The 26031-nt window shown below is 61.1% G+C and overlaps 1 protein-coding gene across 4 annotated transcripts in view; it reads left to right on the top strand.

Annotated features, from left to right (window-relative positions):
• Positions 1-25708, top strand: part of ZER1 (zyg-11 related cell cycle regulator) — a 29005-nt gene extending 3297 nt beyond the window's left edge. For 3 of the 4 annotated variants that reach the window (XM_036022335.1, XM_036022336.1, XM_036022338.1), the window contains exons 2-16: positions 7870-8120; positions 10170-10320; positions 10519-10955; positions 11247-11423; positions 12483-12597; positions 12739-12885; positions 13243-13416; positions 16773-16988; positions 17900-17941; positions 18114-18233; positions 18888-19003; positions 19344-19532; positions 20548-20645; positions 22324-22426; positions 24095-25708. In XM_036022335.1, coding sequence (XP_035878228.1) covers positions 7963-8120; positions 10170-10320; positions 10519-10955; positions 11247-11423; positions 12483-12597; positions 12739-12885; positions 13243-13416; positions 16773-16988; positions 17900-17941; positions 18114-18233; positions 18888-19003; positions 19344-19532; positions 20548-20645; positions 22324-22426; positions 24095-24152 — 2301 coding nt within the window. In that variant the 5' untranslated portion in view covers positions 7870-7962 and the 3' untranslated portion in view covers positions 24153-25708. The remainder of the gene's footprint in view (positions 1-7869; positions 8121-10169; positions 10321-10518; positions 10956-11246; positions 11424-12482; positions 12598-12738; positions 12886-13242; positions 13417-16772; positions 16989-17899; positions 17942-18113; positions 18234-18887; positions 19004-19343; positions 19533-20547; positions 20646-22323; positions 22427-24094) is intronic. The other variant, XM_036022339.1, reaches the window with a different exon arrangement.
• The last annotated feature ends 323 nt before the right edge of the window (positions 25709-26031 follow it).

Raw genomic sequence — 26031 nt, 5'->3', positions numbered from 1 at the left:
CGCGGCTTCGGCAAGAACGTGCGTGGGAAGCTGCGCCCACTGGGTCTTGGACTCAGGAATGCACACACACGTATCCGTACGTACCTCTGCGTCCTCCGTGGCGGATTACTTCCCCACTCAGAGCCTCCGCCGCCTCATCTGTAAGTCCTTAGATCGCAAGAGCTCCCGCCTCGCGTGGTTGTGGGGTTCACAGAGCTCAGTGTGGGCGTGATCGGTCAGTCTCAGCGGAACCCAGGTATCCCCCCCCAAGGCCCCTCTGGCTCCAGGTAGCTCCAGCCGCCGTGATGCGCGCTCCTCCCTCACCCCATTTCCACACCTTCCTAACACCACCCGCCCTGCAGCGTGAGACTCGGCAGGCTGGCCACCAGCCGGGGCGCCCTGCAATCCTCAGCTGCACCCCTGCTCCCCGGAGCCCCCTGACACTCACCCCGACTCCCCTCACAGCAGCCTCGCACCCCCCACACCTGGCCTGGGGTCTGTCCCCTCCTGAAAAGCTTCCAGCCTCTGTAAAGAGGGCATTTGCTTGGGTTCCCCGCCCCCCGCCCCCCCCCCGCAGCTCCTGGGTTGATATATCACGGGGTGGGCGCTGCTCCAAGGCTCAGACCTTCTGGCTCCCCCCCTGCCCCTGTCGGCTGGGCGTCAGGACGCCGACGGGGCCCCAGGCTCCCTCCTCTGGACCTTAGTTTCTCTTCCCTCCGCTGGATGGATGGGAGACGGAGTGGTGTGGTGAGAAGCTCGGGCGTGGTTTGGGGCTGTGCCTCGCTTGCATGAGTTGTGTGATTTCCGACAAGCCTCAGTGTCCTCACCAGGAAACGGTGGCAGTCTGCCTCGCGGTGCCTCGGTGGGGTAACCCGGACCAAAGCAAGCCTTCACCCTGTTGGTAGCAGGTGCTGGCCAAACACCGAGGGTCCAGGGGTGTGCCGGCCACCGGGGTTCCCACCCTCCCAGAACTCACAGGCCGGGCGGGGGTGGGGGGGCGTTGCTAGACAAACCGTTACACAAATGACCAATTAGCTACAAGCACAAAATCCTAAGGAGTGCCGTTCTGTCGGTTAAATAGGAGGCCTGGGGAATAAGCCAGTAGGGAGCCCGGCGCCATGCCTGGAAGCCACCGATGTGGAGGTGGTGGCTGCCGCCGCTGTCTCCCCGCTGTCCCCGTGCTCCCGGGTATCAGAGGCTCGTGCCTGACCCAGTTTTAGAGAACCTGCAAGAGGAGGGATGGAGAGAGACACGGAGTGGTTCTTCTCTCATCGTACGGTGTTCCCTCACGACCAGCGTTCCTTCTGTCCCCAGTTGCCAGAACCCTGCGGGACCGGTGCCCGCCTCAAGAATGAGGAGCTCCAGGGGCGGGTGGGGTGGGGAGGGGGGCTGCCTCTGGCAGGTGCCAGGCCTGCAGCCGGATGCTGCAGCCCCCAGGCCTCTCAGCCTGGGGGCCAGTGAGAGGCCGACCCCTTCCCCCCCAGCTCAGCCAGCTCCGAGCAGCCGCGTGGACATGCCCAGGGCAGCTAGCAGATGGTGGCCTCTGCCTGCCTTACCTTTTGGGGGCTTTTGATGACTTTGGTGGCCGACAGGGTGGTGCTTCTTCCCGCTGCGGAGCGGAGTTAGGGCAGAGCAGCTACCTGCGTGGCTGGGCTCAGACCTGCGGAAAAGGCAAAGCTCTCTCTCTGTTACGGTCACGAGGCTCCCTGTGTGGCCCCTGGGTGCCCAGCACTGTCCTGGGCACGGTGGGCAGGGAGCGTACGAGAGCATGCCTTGCCCCCTGACGTGCACACGCGGCACAGCCTCGGCGTCCCTTCCACAGGCACACGCCGACACCCTGCTTCCTGGCAGGCCCTCTCGGTGTTCAGCCCCCCTGCTGTCCAGCAAATACACGGTCGCGGCGCCGGGCCGTGGTGCCCGTGCCCCACACTGCCTGTCCCCGCTGCCACCAGTGCACGGCTCTCCCTCCCCTCTGGGGCGCCTTTCCCTCCTCTGCCCACCACCGGAGTGAGCGGTGACTCATCTTTCGGGTCGCAGCTGAAACGTCGCTTCCAGGGAAGCCTGCCCAGTTCAGAGCTCCTTGGGTGGCTGTCGGTGCCCCCCGGAGCCAGCGCGCTGCGCGGGGCAGAGCCCTCGTCTGGTTTTGCTCACCGTGGGATGCCCATGCTCGCCAGACAGGCACTGAGTGGACAGATAAGCGGCCCAGGCTGTGCCCAGGAACGCAATGCCAGGCAAGGCGGTCTTCTCCTGCCCTCACGGAGCCGGCCACCGGGGGCCAGAGAGTTAAACCGGCGTCAGTGCGAAGTGTGAACTGTTGCGGTCTTCGGGGCCCAAGCGGGTGCCCCTTGGTGGGCCAGGAAGGGTTCCCACAGGAAGTGATGTGGACACTAGGACCCGAGGGTGCTTAGGCGTCAGTCACGCAAGGAGAGCTCACAGGTGGTGTGGGCCGGAGTGGTCGGGGACACTTCCTGGAGGAGGGTCGTGAATGTGTGTTTTGGGCGCGGGAACAGCATTTGGTAGAAAGTGGAATAGTTGGTTGCGTTTGGAATGTCCCAGATGCCAGAGAACCGGCTGAGCAGAGGCCTGAAGGTGACCTTGTGCTTCTGGCCTGCTGTCAGCGCAGAGATGGAGGCCGGGCCAGCTAGCGGAGGGGTCCGCGGGCACCAGGTTGGCCGGAAAGCTGGTTCCAATTCCGGAGGCCTTGCGTGGCTGCTCGAGGAGCCTGGACGTGGGTCTCCAGCGGGGGCGGTCTCCCTGCCGGCAGCGGCACACCTTCCGGCTCCAGTCTCCTGACCCAGAGAGGCTGCTGGGCCCTTGCAGATCTGAAAGCGAGTGGAGGCAGAGGAAGGCCAAGCCCAGAGCCCGAGCAGCCTGTGTGTTGCGCTCTCCCTGAAGGGTGTCACATAGCCGGTGGGACAGCTGGCACAGCGGGCCTTGCGGCAGGAGACTCAGGCCTGGGGAAGCTGGCCGGGAGCAGCCCTGCTCCACGTAGGGACCAGGGCAGGTGAGACAGGAGGTGCTGATGGTGACGGTAATGATAATGGCACAGTGGCTGCTGCTGCTGCGTGCCAGGCACCGTGCTAAGCCTGTTCGGTATCGGTCCACGCTGTCTTCACAAAGCGCTCCCCGGTTTAGAACAGAAACTGAGGCACAGAGAGGTGAGGACACTTGCCCAGGTTCACCTGTTCTTAGGGAGCAGGGCTCTTACAGCCGGCTCACCAGTGAGTGGCAGCACCAGGACTTGGAGTTGGGGGTTCCAAAGGGCACCGTGCTCCGTGGCCACCCCCCGGGTCCCCTGAGCTGCCTGTCAGAATCAAATACAGATACAGAGGCCCCGAGAAGCCAGGGGCAGCTCCGGGCCCTGCACTCCAGACCGTCCCGGGGATGAGGTGATGGCGTCCAAGAGGCCAGGTTCAAATCCTGGTGTGGACCGAGTAGCCTCTCTCTCTGAGCATGAGCTCCCTCATCCCTAAGGTGGGGTCATAACCACCTTTGGCCATATACTCAGTCGTGTCAGACCCGAAACTAAGCGTTTTCCTGACATCTCTCTCACTCCAGCAGCCCCAGGAAGTGGGGCCTATTAGCCCATTTTGCAGGTGAAGAAACTGAGGCCCACAGAGTTTGAGTAACTTACCAGTGGATTGTGCAGTCGGGTTGAAACCCAGATCTGTCTGACCACAGAGCCTGCGCTTTCTTTTTTCAATCCTTACCTGAGGATATTTTCTATCGTTGATTATAGATAAAGGAGGGGAGAGAGAGACATCCATCGGTTACCTCCCATATGTACCCCAACCAGGGATCGAACCCACAACCCAAGTATGTGTGCCCTGACCCACAATCAAACCCGCAACCTTCCAGTGCATGGGATGACACCCCAGCCACCTGAGGCCCCCCAGCCAGGGCCACACTACTATCTTTTCTGTTGTTGTTTATTGATTTTAGAAAGAGACAGAGAGATCAATTTGTCCTATTTATGTACGCATTCATCGGTTGTCTCCTGTATATGCCCCACAGAAAACAAACCCACAACCTGAGCACACGGCACCAACGCTCCATCCGAGCACCTGGCAGGCAGCCCCTCCCCCGCCCTCCGCCCCCGCCACTCTGTAATTACTGCCTCCCCGCAAAGGTAATCACTACCCTGACTTCTGACATCACAGGTCAGCTTTGCCTGTCCCACCCCCACCCCGCCCTCTCTGCTGTAGACTCTGGTAGGAAAATGGCTTAGGATTAATTCCCGACTGTCCTCAGTTCTATAAATGGTGGGCTGTGTTCTTTTTCTTTTTCAAGAGAGACATTGATTTTTGTTGTTCCAGTCATTTATGCATTCATCGGTTGACTCTTACATGTCCCCTGACCGGGGATCGAACCTGCAACCTTGGCATATCAAGACGTCACTCTGACCCACTGAGCTACCTGGCTAGGGCCTGATTGTTTGTCTTGTCCGCACTTGGATATGAAGTTTCCCGTTCTCACCCTTCGTTAGCCCCTCGTCACAGCTGCCAGTGCACCGTCAGGTCACCACTTAACTGGACCCGAGTCCCTCCGAAACCTGGACCTCGTTGGTGTCCAGGCCATTTTTATTACTTGTTCATGAGTTATATGGAACATCCGTCTCTGAAAGTACACACATCGTGACAAACCTCCCTGAATAGTCCCAAAGTGAGCACACCCGTGTGTCCACCCCTCAGACGAGGGACGAGAAGCTTCTTGGCACACAGCCAGGCCCCCAGGGCCGCCGCAGGCCTGAGCGGCGCCGCGGATCCGGTTTCCTGCGCGCTGGTCTCGAACACAGCGCAATACCACGTGAACGGGCGCATGCGGGGTGTGCCCGTGTGCTCCCTGGGGTCTGGCTCCCTCGCGGAGCCGTGAGTTCCGTCTGAGCTGTCGTGTTAACGCCGGCTCCTGCGTCCTCGCTGCCGCTCGGTGTCTCCTCGGGGAGCGTGTCGTCGCGATTCGAGTGTCGGTGGACGTTCGGGTTCTCCGCTCTTCGGGGCTGTCGTGAATGGCGCTGCCATGAGCATTCCGGTGCGTGTGTTTCTTTGGGTGCGTACCTAGGCGTGGCATCGCCAAACGTCGGGCACATATGCGTCTTCGCCTTTAATAGACAGTGTCACACAGTATCCCAGTCACCCCGCAGTTCACCCCAGCCCACAGCCCACCAGCGGTGTTGGAGACGTCTTCACTGTGACACAGGCTCGGTCGGCCTGGCGTGGCCCATGTACTGCTGCTGTTCGCAGGAGAGCCGTGCTGGTGGGTGGCCAGTGGGGTCTCGCTGTGTTTCCACTGATACTACTGAAGCTGAGCGCCCTCCCAGGTGCTGCCGTCCGACTCCCTGCCCCTCAGGGGATGCCGTTCACGTCTCTTGTCCATTTTTCATTTGATGCTATATCCTTCTTTGGAAAACTGATTTGTAGGAGTTGTTTATATATTCTGAATATGAGCCTTTTGTTGAAAATATCTTTTACTCTGTGGCTTGCCCTTTCTCTTCCTTTTTTTAAAAAAAATTTTATTGATTGATTTGAGAGAAAGAGAAGGAGGGAAAGAGGGAGGAAGGCATGAATTTGTTGGACCACTTTTGTATGCATTCATTTGTTGCTTCTTGTATGTGCCCTGACCTGGGGTCGAACCTACAGGCTTGGTGTATTGGGGCAACACTCTAACCAACTGAGATACCCGGCTAGGGCTCTCTTTCTTTTCTTTTCTTTTCTTTTTAGACTTTATTTATTTTAAGAGAGGGGGGCAGGGAAGTAGTGAGAGAGGGAGAGAAACATCAATTTGTGGTTGCCCCTCGCATGCCCCCCCAACTGGGGACCTGGCCTGCAACCCAGGCATGTGCCCTGACTGGGAATCGAACCAGGGACCCTTTGGCTCACAGGCCGGCATTCAATCCACATCAGCCAGGGCTCTCTTGCTTTTCATTATTATTTTTTTTATCCTCACCCGAGAACATTTTTTCATTGCTTTTAGAGAGAAAGGACAGGAGAGGGGAAGAGAGAGAGAGAAACATCGCTTGCTTGCCTCCCACATGCGCCCTGGCTGGGGATTGTGTGCCCGGACCTGAGATCGAACCCACTCCCTAGGTATGTGCCCCACGGCCCTTTGCCTACAGGATGTCGCTCCAACCAACTGAGCCACACCGGCGGGGGCCGGGGCTCCCTGTCTCAATGACGCCTTTTGATGAGAACAGTCTTGAAGTCTGAGGCAGTTCAGTGGTTCAGTTTTTCTTCATAACTTGTGTTTTCTATGACTGATTTAAGAAATGATTGCCTATGTAAAACCATAAAGATAGTCTATGTTTTCTTCTAGAAACGTTGTTTTACCTTCACATGTAGGTTGAAGGTGCATCTCCTAAAAATTCGGGGTATGCACAAACAGGTTTCTTCACTTCGGTATGGACCAACTTAGGTTTCTCCCTTATGAACCCTATGTGAGAATTCTCTACCTGCCTCACTGTCATGAAGACGGGGGAGACCTCACTTTTTTTTTCTTTTTTCTTTTTTTTAAGATTTTATTTATTTTTAGAGAGGGAAGGGAGGGAGAGAGAGAGAGAGAAACATCAATGTGCGGTTGCTGGGGGCCGTGGCCTGCAACCCAGGCATGTGCCCTGACTGGGAATCAAACCTGCGATGCTTTGGTTCGCAGCCTGCGCTCAATCCACTGAGCTACGCCAGCTGGGCGAGACCTCACTTTCTTAATAACTGTTGTGTTGAGCCATAGTTCCTGCATCGCACAGCTCACCTATTTGAAGGAGATAATGCAGTGGGTTTTCGTGTGTGCACAGAGCTGTGCAGTCCTCACCGCAGTCAACTTGAGGATGTTTCGTCATCCCCCAAAAGAAAACCACAAGCCCGTTAGCCATGCCTCCTCATTCCCCCCAGCCTCCCAGCCCCGGCCAACCACTCACCTCCCCTCTGTCCCCATAGGCTTCCCTAGGCGGGCTGGGCACTTACGTGAGTGCACTCAGAGCCACACGTGTGCGTGGTGCCTCTGGTGACTGGTTCCTTTCACTCCGTGTAACGTTTGCAGGGTCCGGTGCTGTGGCGGCTCTCCGTACCGCATCCCTCTCCCGGCCGGATCACGCGCCATTGTGTGGACAGACCATTCCTGTCCGTCCGCTCGTCAGCCGTCGGACACGGCGCTGTCTCCCTGCGGGGCTGTTGTGAAGGATGCCGCTGTGAGCCGTGACGTGCAGCTTCTCGTGCGGACGCGTGCTCCCGTTTCAGCTAGGAGGAGCCTGGATTCTGAGCCACGTGTGATGTGAGTGAGTGAGAACATGTGTGTAAAGCCCTGGCACGCACTGAGTGTTCAAACGGTGACACCTACATACCAGTTCGTTTACACAACCAGGGCCCTAGCCAGGCAGCTCAGTTGGAGGGTCGCCCGATGCGCCAGGTTTGGGGGTTCAATCCCCAGTCAGGGCGCATACAAGAATCAACCAATGAATACGTGAATGGGCGGAGCAACAAATCGATGCTCTCTCGCTCTCTCTCCCTCCCTCCTTCCCTCTTCTTTCCTCTCTCTAAAATCAATAAATTAAAAAAAAAAATTTAAAGGTCACATAGCAAGGAACACCTGGTGTACTGTTAATGAAAGCCCCCATTTCCCCACCCAAGCACCGGGTCCCAACACACGCAGCTGTCCACAGACATTGCAACGCACGGGGACCCTTGGACAAGGCCCCTGCTCTTTGCAGCCAAATCAGGCACGGACAGCGGCCCAGCAGGGAGGGGCCCGGGGGGGCTCTGGAACTCTGAGGCCCGGCCCGCCCAGCTGCTGGTCCGAGCGTGACGCCCGGGGCCTCAGTTTCCCTGCTCGGAGAGTGCACGTAGGGCGGCTGGTGGTCCCTGCCCTTGTGTGGCTCACTGTGCTTCCTCTCCCATGCCCTAGGCCGTGGCCCTGCCCATGACCCCGTGAGTGCCGAGGAGTCGCTGCTGCCCCTGGAGGCCCCTGCCCTGGAGTGGCCCACCTTCCTGCCCCAGCATGGCGTCCGATACCCCCGAGTCCCTGATGGCCCTCTGCACCGACTTCTGCCTGCGCAACCTGGACGGCACCTTGGGCTACCTCCTGGATAAGGAGACTCTGAGGCTGCATCCAGACATCTTCCTGCCCAGCGAGATCTGTGACCGGCTCGTCAACGAGTGAGCAGGCCCTGCCGGGGCAGGGGCTAGAGTCTCAGCATGCGCACGTGTGCGGGGCCACTGTGCGTGTGCCGCGTGCTGGGCGACTGTGGAGATGCATGTGTGAGGGGCGTGTGCATGCACACAGGGGTGCATGGGTGCGGAATACTGGTGTCGCCCTAACTGCAAAGTTCCGTGTATGCGCATTTGGCATGTGCACGCAGGGGTGTGCACGTGGGCTCCTGCAGTGCAGGGCCCATTTGACTGTGAAGTTACGGGTGTGCGTTTCACCCGTGGGAGGGCATAGAAACCTGCACACAGATGGTGGAGTTACTTGGTGTCCTATGTGCACACTGCTGCCTGTGAACACGCATGTATGAACATACAAATTTACACACCAGCGCTGAAAGAAGGGATCCATGACCAGGGATAGAATCTTTCAGAAATCCGTATGTGGCCCCTCCAAGGGACTCCCCACTGGTGGAGGCCCCTAGAAGCGTGATGTGTGATCGCTGACCTCTGGGGTCTCGGCCGAGACTCCCCGAAGGGCAGCTGTTGGATGGGACAGCTGCAGGTGGAAGTGGGGACCCGTGTGTCCTGAGCATTTCATGTGGGGCCGGCTGTGGAGGGATGCCGGCCAGCAGTATCCATCTCGGCTGCGGATGTTCATCAACACGAGAGAAAAACATACGCAGAGACAACCAGGTCCTGTGGGGGAATAGGAACAGCAGGGCCACTCCTCATGTGGGGAGCTCGCAGCTTGGCCACCCTCCCTGGTGGGGAGAGGCTTTTTACTGGTTTCGTTTGCATAAGAATTCAGGTAAAAGCTCATTCCTCATTGCTAGGAAGTAAGGAGCAAACAACAGATAACAAGGAAGTCTGAGGGCCTATTTTGAGTCAGGGTCAAACAGCTGTAAGACTTTGAGGAACAAACTTACTTCTTCTTGGATCCTTATCATTCAGTTGAGAGCATTCTAAACAAAGCAGGTTTCAGAGGATTTTACATATTCTTTCTTAGGCCTGATCACGGGGAACCCGCCCTTTCCAGCACAAGGCTGCACCACCCTGTCATTGTTTCAGGCTTAGGTGGAGCAAGGGAACTAAGGCAACCGAGAGATAAGGGGATTTTTCTCCCAGACGATGAGAACTCAGGCTATGTCAAAGCCGAGGAGCCAGGGTCCATCACCCCCTTTTGCTGTAGCCCCCAAAGCCCTTCCTTGGGGGCCTCCCACATGATCGTGCCTGTCTTAGGTTGTTCCCCCCTTGGGGAATCTTACCCGTCATTGGCTAACCGACCAAGCATTGGGGGCCAGGCAGGGTGAAGTAAAAGGAGCAGAAGCGGCGCTCCTGCCAGGGAGATAAGCTTTTGTCTTCTTGCTGGCTTATGGTCCAAGGCCACTCCCTCAGCCTTAGCCTAGGTGGGGGTCACAGCTTCTGATACCAGGCAGGTGGTTCCCAACAGCCAGCAGCACCGGGTTGGACGCACTGTAGGCCAGCATTAGGATCATTTCACAAATGAAGAGACTGAGGCTCGGGGGAGTTCAGTTGCTTGTGTGAAGGGGCCCACGGGGCGAATAGCCAGGCAGCACTTAGATGCGAGAGAGCTCAACTCCGAGCCTTTCCCACCGAGACCAGGGCGCGTGCCTGAGCTGGGGCCCCCACACAGTGTTATCGCCTGCTTGCCTGGACCCAGCTGGGAACACCAAACGCCTCAACTCCCTCTTCCCTTCGGAAAGGGTCCGGGGAGGGGCTGCTTGAGGGGCTGGCTTCGAGGCGACGGGGACTGCAGACACGTGTGTGTTGTGGAAGCGTCTGCGGTTTGGGAGGGAGAGCTTGGGATCTGCTACTGACAGGGGCCCTCCATGGCCAGGAGGTCCGCCTTCGGACGCCTGGTTCCCGGGCCGCCCTGCGTCTCGCTGTGGGGTGGGGCGGTCGAGATCCAGCCGGGCACTGGTAGGAGGAGGAGGAGGAGAGAGAGGATGCTGCCGGGCTATCAGAGGAGGCTTCAGGTGGAGGGACGAGGGTCACCATGCCGCTCCCCTGAGCCAGGCTTCCCTCCCTCCCTCCCAGGTACGTGGAGCTGGTCAATGCCGCCTGCAACTTTGAGCCACACGAGAGCTTCTTCAGCCTCTTCTCCGACCCGCGCAGCACCCGCCTCACCCGCATCCACCTCCGCGAGGACCTGGTGCAAGACCAGGACCTGGAAGCCATCCGCAAGCAGGTGAGGTGGGCCTCACTGGGCGTGTGGCGGCCCTGGGAGACCACCCCGGGGTGGTCAGGTGGTGAGTCAGGGCTGATCAGCCCCAGGGCAAGGAGCCCCAGGCCCCTCCGGTGCTCTTCCACGGGGTGCCGCCCCTCCCCCAGCCCACCTGTAGCACAGGGCCGGGCCGCGGTGCTGACGGAGCCGTGCCCCCCCCAGGACCTGGTGGAGCTCTACCTGACCAACTGCGAGAAGCTGTCCGCCAAGAGCCTGCAGACCCTGAGGAGCTTCAGCCACACCCTGGTGTCCCTGAGCCTCTTTGGCTGCGCCAACATTTTCTACGAGGAAGAGAACCCGGGGGGCTGCGAGGACGAGTGCCTCGTCAACCCCACCTGCCAGGTGCTGGTCAAGGACTTCACGTTCGAGGGCTTCAGCCGCCTGCGCTTCCTCAACCTGGGCCGCATGATCGACGGGGTCCCCGTGGAGTCCCTGCTGCGGCCGCTCAGCGCGCTGGCCGCCTTGGACCTCTCGGGCATCCAGACCAGCGACGCGGCCTTCCTGACCCAGTGGAAGGACAGCCTCGTGTCCCTCGTGCTCTACAACATGGACCTGTCCGACGACCACATCCGGGTCATCGTCCAGCTGCACAAGCTGCGGTGAGCGGCCGGCGCTGCGCCGGCTGGGGTGGGGGCGGGGACACCCACGCTGTCAGTCCCAGAGGGTTCACGAGCCCCTGGCTTGGTAGGAGGCGGGCACAGAAGGGACGGTGCCGTTCCTGAAACGCAACGCGCCAGCTGGATCAGGGCTGCTCAGGGCACCAGCAGGATTTTTCCCAGAATGCCCTGCGGCAGTTCTGGGTCCTCCTCTGCCTCGGGCTGAAGGAGCAGGGGTCTCCGAGGAGGCCCCGGCCTGCGTCCGGCTCCTGACCTGTGCCCCCCAATCTGCAGACACTTGGACATCTCCCGGGACCGCCTCTCCAGCTACTACAAGTTCAAGCTGACCCGCAAGGTGCTGAGCCTCTTCGTGCAGAAGCTGGGGAACCTCATGTCCCTGGACATCTCTGGCCACATGGTCCTGGAGAACTGCAGCGTCTCCAAGATGGACGAGGAGGCGGGGCAGACCAGGTGGGGACCCATGTGCGCCACCCAAGGGAGTGCCGTGGGGCGGCGTTCAATGAGCACTCACCACACACCCCTCTGGGCGCCCGAGATAAAGACCCGATCAGGCCCTGCCCTGGCCAGCCTGTCTGATGGGTCGTCGTGGGGACCTGGAAGGGGGAGTGCGGGGTTGCCCTGAGGACCGGGGAGGACTGGGAAGGGGGAAGAATGGCATCCAAGCTGTCTTTTTTTTTTTTTTTTAGATTTTATTCATTTATTTTTAGAGAGATGGGAAGGGGATGGGAAGAGAGGGAGAGAAACGACCATGTACAAAAGATACATCTACCAGTTGCCTCTCTCACGCCCCCAACCGGGGACCTGGCCCCCAGCCCAGGCACATGCCCTGACTGGGAATTGAACCAGCGACTGTTCTGTTCACAGGCCGGCGCTCAGTCCACTGAGCCACACCAGCCAGCGCCATCCACGGTGTCTTGACAGTTCGCTCTGGGTTTGCCAGGGGAAGGGAGTTCCAGCAGAGGCAGTAGCGTGTGCAAAGGCTAGACAGCGCAGCCCAGGGATGCCTGGGAGATCGGGACGCGCAGACTAGCCAGGGACAGCCTGGCAGTGCCACAACGAGCCTGGCAGCCCCTGCCACTCGTGCGGTGTCGCAGCAGGCAGGGTGGTTTCCGGGCCGGCTGGTTGAGAGGTCTGACGCAAACCCACCGGCCAGACTTGGCCAGAGCCCTGTCTGGCCCCAGCCATACCTTGGAGGGCTTGGGTCGATGGGTGTGTCCCTGCACGGTTGGCGGTGGGACCTAAAGGTGACCCATCCTCGTTAAAGTGGTAGATGCCGTTTTCCAAAGACGGCTGCAACTCTCTCTCCCACCCAACCTGTTCTTCTACCCTGAGACCTTGCCGCCCTTCCATCCGGAGGCAAGGCCTATGTCCCCTGACCTTAAGAGCTGCAGGGCCTAGAAGCGAATCCCTGGGAAATCCCCGCCCCCCAGGGAGAGACTCGCCTTTGGGCTGAACCCGGGGCAGCCCTGGCCCCCGGCCGCTGACGCCAGCACCCTCCCCCTCCCCCAGCATCGAGCCTTCCAAGAGCAGCATCATGCCCTTCCGGGCCCTGAAGAGGCCGCTGCAGTTCCTCGGGCTCTTCGAGACCTCCCTGTGCCGCCTCACCCACATCCCGGCCTACAAAGTGAGTGTGGGAACGGGGGTGGGGGGCAGGGAGGGGCCAGGGGCCCCAAGGTGTCCGCCCCGGGGCTGGGGGCTGGAGTCGGGGCTGAGGACCCCGGCCCTCGGCCCCCTGGGGCCGCCCTGAGCTCGCCCGCGTCCGCAGGTGAGTGGCGACAAGAACGAGGAGCAGGTGCTGAACGCCATCGAGGCCTACACGGAGCACAGGCCCGAGATCACCTCGCGGGCCATCAACCTGCTCTTCGACATCGCACGCATCGAGCGCTGCAACCAGCTGCTGCGCGCTCTGAAGGTCAGGCACCCCTGGTCCCGGAGCCGGAGGGGACTCTCGGGCCCCCGTGCGTCTCCCCACGTGGGGGGGCGGGACTAGGCTGGGGTGTGGGCCTGGACTCCCTGGCCCTCCTCTGCACACCCTCACCCCCAGGACCCTGGCGGTCCGACCTCCAGCCCCGCCCCACCCGTGCCTCTCGTGCCCCAGCACTGGCCTTGCCCCGGAACCACGGCCCTGCCCTGCTTTCTGCCCCCGAGTCTGCCCTTGGGGAGCAGGACCAGCGGGCCCGTCCCGGCCCCCTCGGAGAGCCCCAGGCCCGTCCCTGCACAACTGGAACAGGACTGGCCAACCTGGACCCCGTGCCCTGTCTTCATACAGCTGGTCATCACCGCCCTCAAGTGCCACAAGTATGACAAGAACATTCAAGTGACAGGCAGCGCTGCCCTCTTCTACCTGACGAACTCCGAGTACCGCTCGGAGCAGAGCGTCAAGCTGCGCCGGCAGGTCATCCAGGTGGTGCTGAACGGCATGGAGTCCTACCAGGAGGTGACGGTGAGCCCCTACCCGCCACGGCCCTGCATGCTCCGGCCCGGCCCTGCTCTCCCTGCCCCTCCCCGTGGCCCAGCCTCCCCTGCCTGAGCGTAGATCCCATGGGGCCCTGTGCTTGCTCCCACCCCTTCTCGCCTGGCTCTGCACTGCCGTCCTTCCCGCACCCTTCCCTGGGGCGCCACGCCCAGACCCCCGGGGCCCAGCATTCAGGGCCCACTGCCACCCACCACCCCGGGCCTCTGCTTACTCCCCGGCCCTTCTGCCCAGGCACGTTCTGCTGGGGGCTGTTTTCTTCAATAGCTGCTTTCCTTGTAAAAGTAGTAAAGATTTTAAACCCCACCCGTAACCCCGCACCGGAGATAGCCACCACTAACACTGGACGCCCGCGTCCTGGATTCCAGTCTGCGTGTAAGTGCTTAGTGCGTGGGCTCCTCTGTGGGTAATGCTCCTGGGCCGTGGGTCTTTATTTCAGCGGTGTCTTATGGGTGTGAACCTCTTCCAGAGGAACAAACATTTCGCAACAAAATTTTTAAAATACTGTTTGTTTCCTGTAAGACGCTGAGTGCTTAGAAAACAAGGTCGAGAAGTAGGAAAACGTACTAACTAGAAAGTAAAAGCGGCTCCCAGTCCCGCCTCTCCCCGCCGGCCAGCCGGATGCAATGGCTCAGTGTCACCCTGGTGGGTGTCAGCACGGTGTCAGCGTCCTTGTGCAAGGACAGGCCGCTCTGGCGCGGACTGACTCGGGGCTGGAGCTCAGAGGCGGGGGGCCCCGCCCACCCGAGGGGCCCGGAAATTTCTCCCCCGAGCGCGCGGGCTGCAGTGATGGAATCGGCCCCCAGAGCTGGAGGATGAGGTCGCTTTTTCAACACTTTTCCACTCCAGTAAGGCTTCGCTGGCCAAACCTGATAGATTGCTGCCACACCGCCTGTCGAAAGTAGAAGTGCCGGGCCGCGGGTATGTGCGTGTTTAAAGCAGCTGGCGGGTGTTCGCGGATCATCGTCCCCCAGCAGGGCCGCGGTGGGGACGCGGCCTGGGCAGGGGGTGAGGGCGCACTGCCTGCCAAGCTCCGGACATCCGAACCGCCGCTTTTCCACACTGAGACCAACGTCAGAACCAGGCAAAGGGGCATCTTCTTTTTAATGGGAAAAAAATGCTACTTGAAGACTCTCGAACGCATTAGCAAACTCTATCAAAGAAGCGAAAAATTTAAATAACCAGACGTCACACCCCATCGCAGGAGACGGACGATGCCCGGCCGTGGCCAAGGCTGGGCACCAGCACTCGCGCACTGTCGGCCGCCGCGGTGGGGGTCCCGCCGCCTTCTGCAGGGCGGCCGTCGGAGCCCACTGAGACGATAGGGCTCGGTGTTCCCCAGTGAGGAACGTTCCTAGAGGGAGAGGTGTGCACACATGCACCCCTTCGGATTCCATGGGAATCAGAGGCAACCAAAAGGGTTTAGTAACAGGGTGTGGGAAAGTCAGCACAGCCCACCCACCCACCCACCGGGACACCGTGGTGCATCTGCACACCCCTACTTCAGAGCGGGGCTCCAGTGCGTGCTGGCAAGCGGAGGGGAGTCTGGGGCCCGTTTGTACAATGCCTTTTTTTGCCTCTCCTCTCCCCCCAAATATATATTTATATTTACATAGTAGAAAAATCTAGGACAATTGTAACAGTACAATCAACGAAATATACTTTAAAAAAGGAAAGGAAAATCTAGAAGAATGTACACTAAATATTTTTAAGGTTTTATTTATTTATTTTTAGACAGAGGGGGAGGGGGAGAGAAGGAGAGAAACATCAGTGTGTGGTTGCTTCTCACGCAACCACTGCAGGCATGGCCCACAGCCCAGGCGTGTGCCCTGACTGGGAATCGAACCGGTGATCCTTTGGTTCGCAGGCCAGTGCTCAATCCACTGAGCTACAGCAGTCGGCTTTTTTTTTTTTTTTTTTTTAATTTACACAAGAGAACAAATCCACGTTTAGTGCTCACTTTTCAGGACGTTCACACCCTCGAGGGTACAGCACACGTGGACTCGGTGCCCAGTGGTGGCCTTGGCAGGAAGCTGCTCCGGAGCTCAGCGCGACCCGCCCGCTGTGCCCACGAGCCCCAGCTCCCTCTCCCCGGATGACGCTGGTTTTGTTCGGCTTTGCCACCAGGCGTCGCTGTGTGGTTCTTTGCTTTGCACACAAGCACGTCTCTGGCCGAGAGAGAAGTTAGTCATATCTGGAGCACAAACACCTTTGACTTTAAGAGGAACTGTGTGCCCCCTCTTGTTCCGGAAAGCCTGCCTGCAGCCAGCAAAACGGCCTCGGCCCCCAGGCTCCCAGGGGGCGGGGGAAGGAAGGCCTGTGTGCCAACGTTTTAACAGTGATTAATTTCTGGGGGACTTGAACTTTCTGCTCAGGCACTGTTATTTGAACTTTTTACAGTAAGTATTCCTTTTATCATTTAAATTGGCTCTCAAATTGAAAAACTATATGTATATTGGGGGGAGAAGGCCAGGGGTTAACCAAGCGTTTACATAGTTAATAAAGTAGGGTGAACCTCCAGTATCAAGCAGGGATGGGAAGAAATTGAATTGTAAGGAAAGAGCGCTGAGAACACTAAGACAAGAGGCCTGCAGACAACCCACAGAGACATCGGTGGCAGCCCCGCCAGAGCTCTCCTGCACAGCTGGGGGCCGGGGGTGGCGACTGGGGAGAACAGTCTGGGGTTACCGGGTGAAGTTGAAGGCACGCACGCCGTGTGATCCAGAAGCTGCCCCTGGTGCATGGGCGCCCTTCAGGGGCTTGTGAGCATGGACTCCAGAATGCATGTACCGGCCATTGTTTGAAGCCGTCAACACAGAAGTCCACCAGCAGTGGAATGGGTGGATGAATTGGAATACTATACTGCGGTGAAAAGGGACTGCATTTCAGCTACTTATACCAACACGGCTGACCTTGTGAACCTGTGGTTAAACAAGAAGAAGCAAGATGCTAGAAAACCTTTCAAACAAATAGGGATAGTGAGTATCTCCAGTGGGGAGAGGGGCTCACGATCAGGAGGGGACGTGTGGGGACTTCTGGGTGCTGGCAGTGTCTAGTTCTTCACCCAGGTGGTGGCTACACTGTTGAAACACTCGTTTGCTTTATAGTTATTCCTAAAACTGTGCATTTCTGATTTAATACACTCTTCTGTATGAAAATTTCACACTTTTTTAAAAAACGTTTTTTAAGAAAGCCTTGTAGTCTCCTCTTCCAGAAAGCCCTCCTGGACCACCCCAGCTCCGGGTCATCTCGCCTCCAGGGAGCCCCCCAGGCCAGTGCCCGAGGCCGCCTCTCACTGCGCTCCGCTTGTCTCCGCCCCGGCCCAGGTCCAGCGGAACTGCTGCCTGACCCTGTGCAACTTCAGCATCCCTGAGGAGCTGGAGTTCCAGTACCGCCGGGTCAACGAGCTCCTGCTCAGCATCCTCAACCCCACGCGGCAGGACGAGTCGATCCAGCGCATCGCCGTGCACCTGTGCAACGCCTTGGTCTGCCAGGTGGACAATGACCACAAGGAGGCTGTGGGCAAGATGGGCTTCGTCGTGGTACGTGCCGGCGGGCTGCCCCGCCCTCCCTCCCTCGTCCGTAGCCCCGCTGCCCTGTGAAGAAGCCAGGCTAGACCAAAGGAAGAATTTCCTAACAGGGAATGTTGCCTAGGACCCTGTAGACTTCCTCCACCTAGAACATTCTTGTCCTCCTCTCCCAGCCCCTCCATTTGCCCGCTGGGTCCCAGTGTGCAAGCGGCTCCTGCCCCCTCGGACCCGGGGCCCTGACAGTCTTCCCAGCTGGGGCTGAATAAGCGTATGCGGGGCTGTCTGCGAGCTCCGCGGGGAGGGACGTCACGCTTGCTCCTTCCGTCGTCGTGCCCCAGCTCCTCCCCAGCGCGGGGCCTGGTGCGCGGTAGGTCATAAATACGGGGTCCGGCACAATAATGCCCCCTTTTTACAACAGAATCTTTTATTACAAAATCATAAGCATGTAACTCTGTAACGTAACACCACCACACTCCACACCATATGACACCGTAGACGAAACGTTCACATTGCTGTCCACCTCTTGCGGGACGGGCACGCACCCCACCGACCGCGGTCAAGCAAGTGTCACCCCTGCCGGACCCTGGATTTGCTGAAGGGAGGAAACAGAGAATGAGGAAGGAACAGCCAGTCTCCTTTCGCTTCTCACTGGGGAGGCCAAGTTCCTCAGAGGGGGCGGGCCACACCCAGGGCCACGGAGACAGTTGGGGTCGAGCGGGGACTGGCACCCCGGCCCCTCGATGCTGAGCCCCAAGTCCGTGGTCCGCCCTCCTTCCAACAGCCTCCCAAGCAGATGGGCGAGGTGGTCTCGTCAGGCTATATTAGCCAGGAATGGGACTGCCGTCGCTCCAGGGGGTCACGTGGGGGACACAGGGGCTCGTGAGGCCCAGCCCCCCACTACAAGCCCCCTTCTCTGCCCACAGACAATGCTGAAGCTGATCCAGAAGAAGCTGCTGGACAAGATAGTAAGTCGCGGAGCCGCTCCGCCCTCCCACCGCCCCAGAGGGGCCCGGTGTGTCCCGGGGGTGCCCGTGTTTGGTGTGGGGACCCCTCCCTGGGTGCCGGGACCCCTCCCTGGGTGCCGGGAGCCCGCGGGCCCGTCCGGGGGAGCCCGAGCTGAGCCCCGCCTGCCCGCAGTGCGACCAGGTCATGGAGTTCTCCTGGAGCGCGCTGTGGAACATCACGGACGAGACGCCGGACAACTGCGAGATGTTCCTCAGCTTCAACGGCATGAAGCTCTTCCTGGACTGCCTGAAGGTGCAGCCCCCTCGGCCACGCCGCGGCCTCTCTTCTGTCCCCAGGCTCCCCGCCGGCCAGGTCCCTCCGCGCCCCCACTCCCTGCGGTTCCTGCAAAAGGGCAGCGGGGCGGGGGGTCGGTTCTCCACAGGCCCGTCAGCCCGGGACTTGCTGCAAACACAAGCTCCGGAGACCCTCCCGGACCCCCGGGGCCTGGCTGGGCTCTCCCTGAGAGCCCTCCCTTCTCCCCTGCAGTGCCTGCTCAGATGGTGCCGTCCGACTGGCCCGTCGGGACGGCAGCTGGACAGGATTCTGTCCAGTGGGACGGTCCGTTCGTCCTGAAACTCGCCCTTTGTCTTCTTGCTCTGGCTTCCGAGGGGAGCCTGGGGAACCGGTGTTCTGAGCTCCGGTGAACAGAGCCGAGGCACGGTTTCCAGGTCCCATCCCCACGGGGCCCCTGGCCGTGTGACAAGGAGCCCCTCCATCCTAGCCCCTGATGGTGCGCACCGGCACTGTCCTGGGAACATGAGAAGGTCGGGGGGCAGCAGATTGCACCCCCCGCCCCTTTGTCTAGTCAGAGTAGCCAGGCAGACACTCCCAAAGCGTCTAGGTTGGGAATGCCCGGCGGTAATCGAGGACTCGTCGGTAAGGCCCCAGTGGCTGTCGTTTGGCCAGGAATTCCCCGAGAAGCAGGAGCTGCACCGGAACATGCTGGGACTCCTGGGGAACGTGGCCGAGGTGAAGGAGCTGCGGCCCCAGCTCATGACTTCCCAGTTCATCAGTGTCTTCAGGTCGGTCCTTCTCGCCTTTGCCTCTTTGCCTTGGCTGCTGGGAAGCTCAGAGCTCTGGTCTGTGCTTAGTAGCAGCAGTTGCTCTTGGACTCAGTTTCTGCCATAAATGTCACCTTCCCCCGATAGTGTGGACTCTTATTCTTTCAGTCCTCCGCAAATGGTCCTCTCGTGACTATGTTAGCGACCTCACATCCCTTTCAAAAGTCACTGGGTATGAATAATAAGGGATAAAGAAATCAATAGTTCCCCTGGCATCGGGTTTGTAAGTCGGGGTCCAGCAGCTGGTTTCCGAAGAGGGGCTTGGGGGGAACCAGACTCCCTTCTTCTCCCTCCCGGGCAGCAACCTGCTGGAGAGCAAGGCGGACGGGATCGAGGTCTCCTACAACGCCTGCGGCGTCCTCTCCCACATCATGTTCGACGGGCCCGAGGCCTGGGGCATCTGCGAACCCCAGAGGGAGGAGGTGGAGGAGCGCATGTGGGCGGCCATCCAGAGCTGGGACATCAACTCACGGAGGAATATCAACTACAGGTGCGGGGCGGGGTGTGCGCTCCCACGGGGCCCCGCCTGGCTTCTCGCCTCCCGTCTGGCCCGCTGTGGGGTCTTGCTCAGGGGGGCGGAGTCCACAGGCAGCGCAGAGCAGGAAGGCCCACGGCTCAGCTGCACCGCTTGGTGGGCACTCGCGCACGGCAGCGCCGGCGCGGCCCCGAAGCCCCCTGTTCACAGACACCTGGCGCATGTTCGTTTGCCGGGAAACACACCCACCCGCCCGAGGGAGCAGAGCAGACACCAGTGACAACCTCGCCCCCCCCCCCCCCGGCCAGAAGAGAACCCCGCCGACCCGCCTGTGTCTCCCCACCTCCTCCCTGGGGTGCCGGTGTCCCCCTTCCTGCAGCTCTGGGCACAGATTTAGTTACTTTCAGTCCAGCTGGCATCGAGACACACGCTCTTGTGACTCGGTTTCCAGCCACAGGTCGGGCGTCCCTCATCACGCCGTCACTGGGTCACTGTCTATGTGCCAATGGCCCATCCGATTGGCGCTGAACTGAAAACCTGTGTGGGGGGAGGGGCCCGTGCTCGTGGCTGTGCCGCGCCCCGTGTGTGTCACTGCCGAGGAGAGAGGAAGGGGGGTTGCTCCCCAGGGGGTTTGCACACGCGTCTTGGGGCTTTTGGATGCGGCCGCGGTGGCAGCAGGTGGCCGTGGAAGGCCGTTACAGGAAGTGCAGTCACAGTGTCTTCCGCTCCCCGGGGCGCGCCCACCCCCACAGGCTCGTCTCTCCTTCTTGCCCAACGCCCCCAGTTTGCGTGCCTCCTGACCCGTGTGCTCCTGCCTCCCTCCGAGCGTCTGTGCGCTCAACCTCTCGCGCCAGGGAGCTGCCTGTGCCAGCCCGAGCTGCGCCGATGGGCCGGACGCCGCGTGTCCCCTGCATCCCCCTGGCCTGCTCCGTTTGTCCTTTGTCCGTGGGGCCCTTCAGGGAGGAGGCGCTCCAAGGTGCACTCCCCGGGGCCCTGGCACCAGAGGTGACCTTCATTTCTTGTCTGACAGGTCGTTCGAGCCAATCCTTCGCCTCCTGCCCCAGGGAATCTCCCCCGTCAGCCAGCACTGGGCCACCTGGGCCCTGTACAACCTTGTGTCCGTCTACCGTGAGTAACCTGTGCGCCCTCTGCTCAGACACAGGGACACGCCTGGCCAAGGGCTGAGCTGCCCTCAGGAAGCTTACGAGCCCAGCGGGGAGCCCCAAGGGGCTGGTGCCAGGGCCTGCCTCAGGCACCGCCCCCCAGCACTGGCAGGGTGCACAGCATAGTGGCTGCCCCCACCCTGTCGCCAGGACACGCCTGGCAGGCGAGACGGCCGTCCGTGCGGAGTCCCCAGACGGCTTTCTCAGTGCTCCCTGCACCCATGCGAGCGAGCAGCCCAAACTCCCCGTGCCTTCTGGGGCACAGGCAGGACCACCACCCCTCCACAGAGACCTGACCCCTGAGTGAACGGACGTCCTCCAGGACAGGAGGGAACTGTAAAACGACTCCAACGTATTTCCAGAAGACAGCCCCCCACCCCCCCACCCCCACCGTAGGAGAGTCTCCGCGGTCCTGTGCTCGGTGGCTGTGGGGGAGAGCAGAGACGGGGCACCACGCAGCCCGAGTGTGGCCCCCGGTCCCCTCCCTGACTGGCTGTGTGACCTCACGTGGGTTCTCGGACCTCTCTGAGCCTGGGTCTCCTCCCCTGTGAACCGGGGATAATGGTAACACCCACCCCGTGAGATCGATGTGACCAGAGAACCCACAAAAGACGCGGAGCCCAGGCCCTGGTGCCGCTCCGTCCCGTTCACCGGCAGCGCGGACAAGCCCGTGGGCACGGGGAGCAGACGGCCTGGGTTTGCAGCCGGGCTCTGCTGCTTGCTGTGTGACTTTGGGCGGGTTTCTCAACCGCTCTGTGCCTCGAGTTTCCCATCTGTGAGATGGGACAGTAACAGCACTTACAGCATAAGACTGCTGTGAAGTGAGACATGTCAAGTGCTGAGAACACTCCACGCACGGACCACGTGCGTGTGTAGACCGTCCGACACAGTAGCCTTTTGTATTACTCTCCGAGGTTAGTCCTGTTGCACCTCGGAGAGGCGGCCTAGCGCAGAGGGAAGCCCTGAGCTGGCTGGGACTCCCTGGGGCGAGCCTCTGGAGTGACTTGGGAGGAATGGCTCCGCCTCTCTGGCCCTCAGTCCTTCCGCCTGCAGAATGGAGATAACAAACAGCCCCTGCCGCACAGATCCGCGGGCAGGCCACTGGAATGCCCGTGTGCTCCGTGGGGAGGGGGCCCTGGATCCCAGGCCCTGGAACACGCTCTGTTGGAGCGAACCACGATACTTCCCAGCAGAGAGGCGTCGGGGTTCCACCCTGGCTGGTCCCCAGAGCCCCCTGGCGGTATTTTGTCACTAACCCAATTACGTACAGGTTCCTGGATCTGCGGAATCACAGTACCCAGGGCAGGGCTTAGGAAGCCGTGTTTTTACGAAACTCCTCGGAGAATAGAAGCCACCAGTTTGGCTGATATTTTCCATAGGATGAGCTCTGCAGGAGGAATGCTGCAGCGTACCTAAGTGGGGAAGAGCTTTCCCACGGGTGCACCCCTTGCTTCCCCGAGGGGGACTCGGGTTGGGTGACCGTGGCCCGTCCCGGACGACAGCAGTGCCCTCGCCCAGGCCTGCGCCTTCATCCCACCCGCCCGGAAGGGCAGTCCCAGCAGCGGGGTGGGGACGATTCTGGGCCCTAGGCCGGGAGAAGACCCACCCTGAGCTCCTGCTGTCTGCCCCTGCCCACCCCACAGCCGACAAGTACTGCCCCCTGCTGATCAAAGAAGGCGGGATGCCCCTCCTGAAGAACATGATCAAGACGGCCACGGCGCGGCAGGAGACCAAGGAGATGGCGCGGTGAGCGACGGACGGCAGTGTTGCTGCCGGGGGCCCTGCTTTGGGGGGCTCCCCCTGGGGCACCTCCTAGTTGGGTGTGGAGGTGGGCAGCACTCGGACGTCCAGCTGGGGCCTCCCCGAGTGTCGTCCTGGCCACAGTGTGGCCAGATACCAGGTAACACAGCCCTGGATGGAGTGTCGCTGCCCTCGTCTGTAAGCTTCGTTTTCCCCCGACAAATCCCACCCTGTCATCACGGGGCATCAACACGTCAGGTCAGAATGTTCCATTATTTCCGGCTAAAAGCACTCCAGCTAAAGAGAGGAAACTGTGGGAAAACACGGCCCAGAGGTGAGGCAGGGCAGAGGACGCGTGGCGTCTGAGTGTGTGGGTCCCAGGCCCAGCCGGCGGGCTCATCGCCGCCGCTGGGGGTGGCTGCCACCGCCGAGGCTGAAACATCCCCGGTTCCGGTCTCCCCGAGATCAGCTCGCAGGTGACTCGGGGGTGCCGCGCCGCGGTCGCTGCGAGGGCCGTGCTGCACCTCAGCCCGCCCCAGTTCTGCACGGGGCGCGCAGTGCTGGCGTGGAGGAGGGGCCTGGTGCTCGGAGGCTCCCAAGACGCCGCTGGGCTGGGGCGCGTCGGCTGTCTCCGCGGTTATTTTTGGCAAAAGGCACTGCTTAAACATTGAGGGACAGATTTGTCTGAGTTTGAGAACGGTAACATGAGTGGTTCTCACACTTAATCTCCCTAAAGGACCGTCGGGAAAGACCGTTAGGATTGCACAGGCCCGCCATAGACTTCCTGTCCCAGCAGGTGTGGGGGCTGGGCCTGGGAACGTGCATGGTGGGCAGGGCTCCCAGGAGCTTTGAGAGGCAGGGGGTTAAGGTGGACCCATACCCTGCCCCCGTTACCGTGAGCATCTCGGTAAGACCCGAGGCGTGCCTCTGAGCTGGCCTGCCCGGCGGCAGGTGTGAAGGACACAGGGCACTTAGGAGCAGTCGCTGCAGCTGGTCGCAGCTGCTGTCCCACGCCAGCGCCCCTTCCTGACACTCCTCGGGGCACACAGAGGCTGCAGGGACCACCGACACACACCGCCCCTCTGGCCCCGCCAACCAACGCAGGGGCTGAGTGTTGGATGGGGGGGCATGCGGGGCCGGGGCGGCACCAGCCAGCAGTGGGGCAGCAGCTCCCAAGGGCCAGACTGCAGGGGGCGGAGGAGAGACCCAGCCGGAACGGCGGTTCCCAGACACGGCAGGGTGTGGGGGCCCTGTGCAGTCTGGGGTGCGGTCGGTTTGGGGGCCGTTAGGAGACTTCCTTCAGGGAAGGAAGAGGCTTTTGTGTGCAGGGAAAGATGAGGAAGGAAGGCAGTGCTGAAGGAAAGGTCAGAGGGGTTCGGAGGAACCGCTAACCACAGACGCCCCGAGGCCGAGAGGTGGGGAGGGCGGGGCATAGGGAGGAAGGCAGGGATGACTGGGTGCCGGTGGAATTCACGGCCACAGGCACCACTTCCTGGGTGCCACGCACAGGCCGGCCACCCTGCCGGCCGCTCGTGCTCACCCTCGCGGTCAGCAGCGCAGTTACCGTTTGCTGACACGTGCGGCGGCCTCCGCCCTCCGCCCTCCGCCGCGGGGAGGGACGTGGCCCGCCCGCCCAAGCCCTCCTTCCGACGCTCGCTCTCCCGTTGTCTGCAGAAAGGTGATCGAGCACTGCGGGAACTTTAAAGAGGAGAACATGGACACGTCCAGATAGAGGCCTCCGCCCGTGGCCGCCAAGCTCTGGACCCCGCGGCCGGTGGGCGGCGCTCCGCGGCAGCGCGGCTGGCAGACCCCGCCCCCACCCGGGAGCCTGCCGCTGGACGAAGGGACACAGGGGAACTTTTGCACAACTGACGCTTTTCCTTAATTAGTGAGATATATATATTATATATATATTATTTTTCTTTTGGTTAGGAAGTGTGAAGTTTTGTGTATATGATTTCTGTAAAAAAAACAAAAACACTCCCCGAGCCCTCGCAGCTTCCTGGGCCGTTCCCCAGCCCCACTCGGCAAAGCCTTCACCGCCGCCGTCCTCCTCCTCCCGGTGACCACGTGCCTCCGACGTGTGAGTGTCCGGTCCTTTCCCAGTGGTCTCCGGCCCTGGCCTCGCTTCCCCGGGGGAGACGCAGCAGGCTCCTCTCGGCCCGCTCCAGCGCCCTGACCCACCCACCCAGCCTGAGAGCCCCAGCCGGGCTCCTGGGGGCGGCTGACGGGGTTTAGGGATTAAAACCCACCCCGGAGCCCCCTAAACGCCTTGGTGCTCCCAGCGGTGGACCGTCTGGGGCAAAGAAGTGAGCCGTGCCCAGGCCCAGGCAGCCCGGGCCCCGGAGGTCCCTCGCTGAGTAGGGCTCAGGCCCGGCTGCTCTCCGGCCGGGCCCGCCTGAGGCCGAGCTGCTATGGAGGCCGCCTCCCGGTCTCCCGCCAGGTCCCAGGCCGCGGGAGGCCCCCGTCTGGGCTCAGCCACTGCCCCTGCTGCCAAACCCACCAGAGCCCGCCCCAGCCCTGGAAGCCAGCCAGCACCTTCTGGGACCGGGGGCTTGCTCCCTCCCTCCCGGCCCTTCGTCTGCCCACAGCACCCAAGGTGCTCAGGCACCCCACCAGCAGAACTGAGCCCGCCTGCCCCGCCGCCCCCAGGACCCCACGGCTCCCAGGCAGGAGCTCCCCGCGCTGACCTTCCCGGCAGCGACAGGCAGACGCCTCCCGGCCAGTCCTTGGCACCTTCTGCCGCGGACACCCTCCTGCCCCGCCCCGGGCCGTACCTTGGAAACCCCTGAGCTGGGTGTCGAGCCCGGGTGCGTCAGCGTCTCTGTGCTCCCTCGCCGTAACTCCGACCTGCTGCCCTTGTGGGGCAGACGGGCAGGGCGAGGAAGCCCCTCTGGAATGAGGGGCCTGGGGGCCGGCCTGGCTCTGCAGGCAGGCCTTGGGGCACGGCTGTTCTTCCCTCCTCCTGCCCTGGGCCCGTTCTGAGATTCTCCTAGCATTTCTGCCTCTGCGCAGAACCGGCTGGAGGAGTGGCCCAGGGAGCAGGCCCTGGCCTCTTTCTCCTGTAGTCATTCCCTCCCAGGCCTGGGAAGAGGCAGCTGCCCTGCCTTCCCCCAGCTCGGCAGATGGGCCGCAGCTGGCCCGCCCTCCCATGCCCAGGTGGCCTGAGCCAGCCACCCCCCGCCCCCACCCCCCAGGCCAAGCTCACATCGCTTTGCTTTACCATCTGGGGTCTGGGTAAATGTCTGTACTTCGGGGTATCACAGAAATACATTTTTGTGCAAAGTGGATAAAAGCAGAGTGTCTTTTTTTGTGTGTGGAAGGATGGGGGTCAGAAGAGCGGCCACATTCTCCCTGCACCCACGTGCGCAGACTGCGGGTACAGCTGCCAACAGGCCCGCCCAGCCGCTGCCCGGGCTGGCTCGGTCTGGTGGTAGGGCATTGGCGGGTGTGAGGTTATGACCCAGCGTGCCTCGGGCAGGGGGAAGGGAGCCCAGAGATGCACCTTCTGTGGCCCGAGGGAGTGTGTAGGGGGTCGGGGAGAGGAAGAGCCCTCTCGGAGGTCAGAAGGTCAGAGACAGCTCGGCATTCCTGACACAGTGAGGGAGGCG

Source organism: Phyllostomus discolor, chromosome 3 (assembly GCF_004126475.2).
Source record: "Phyllostomus discolor isolate MPI-MPIP mPhyDis1 chromosome 3, mPhyDis1.pri.v3, whole genome shotgun sequence".
Taxonomy (NCBI): domain Eukaryota; kingdom Metazoa; phylum Chordata; class Mammalia; order Chiroptera; family Phyllostomidae; genus Phyllostomus; species Phyllostomus discolor.
This window is presented reverse-complemented; position numbering and strand designations above follow the sequence as displayed.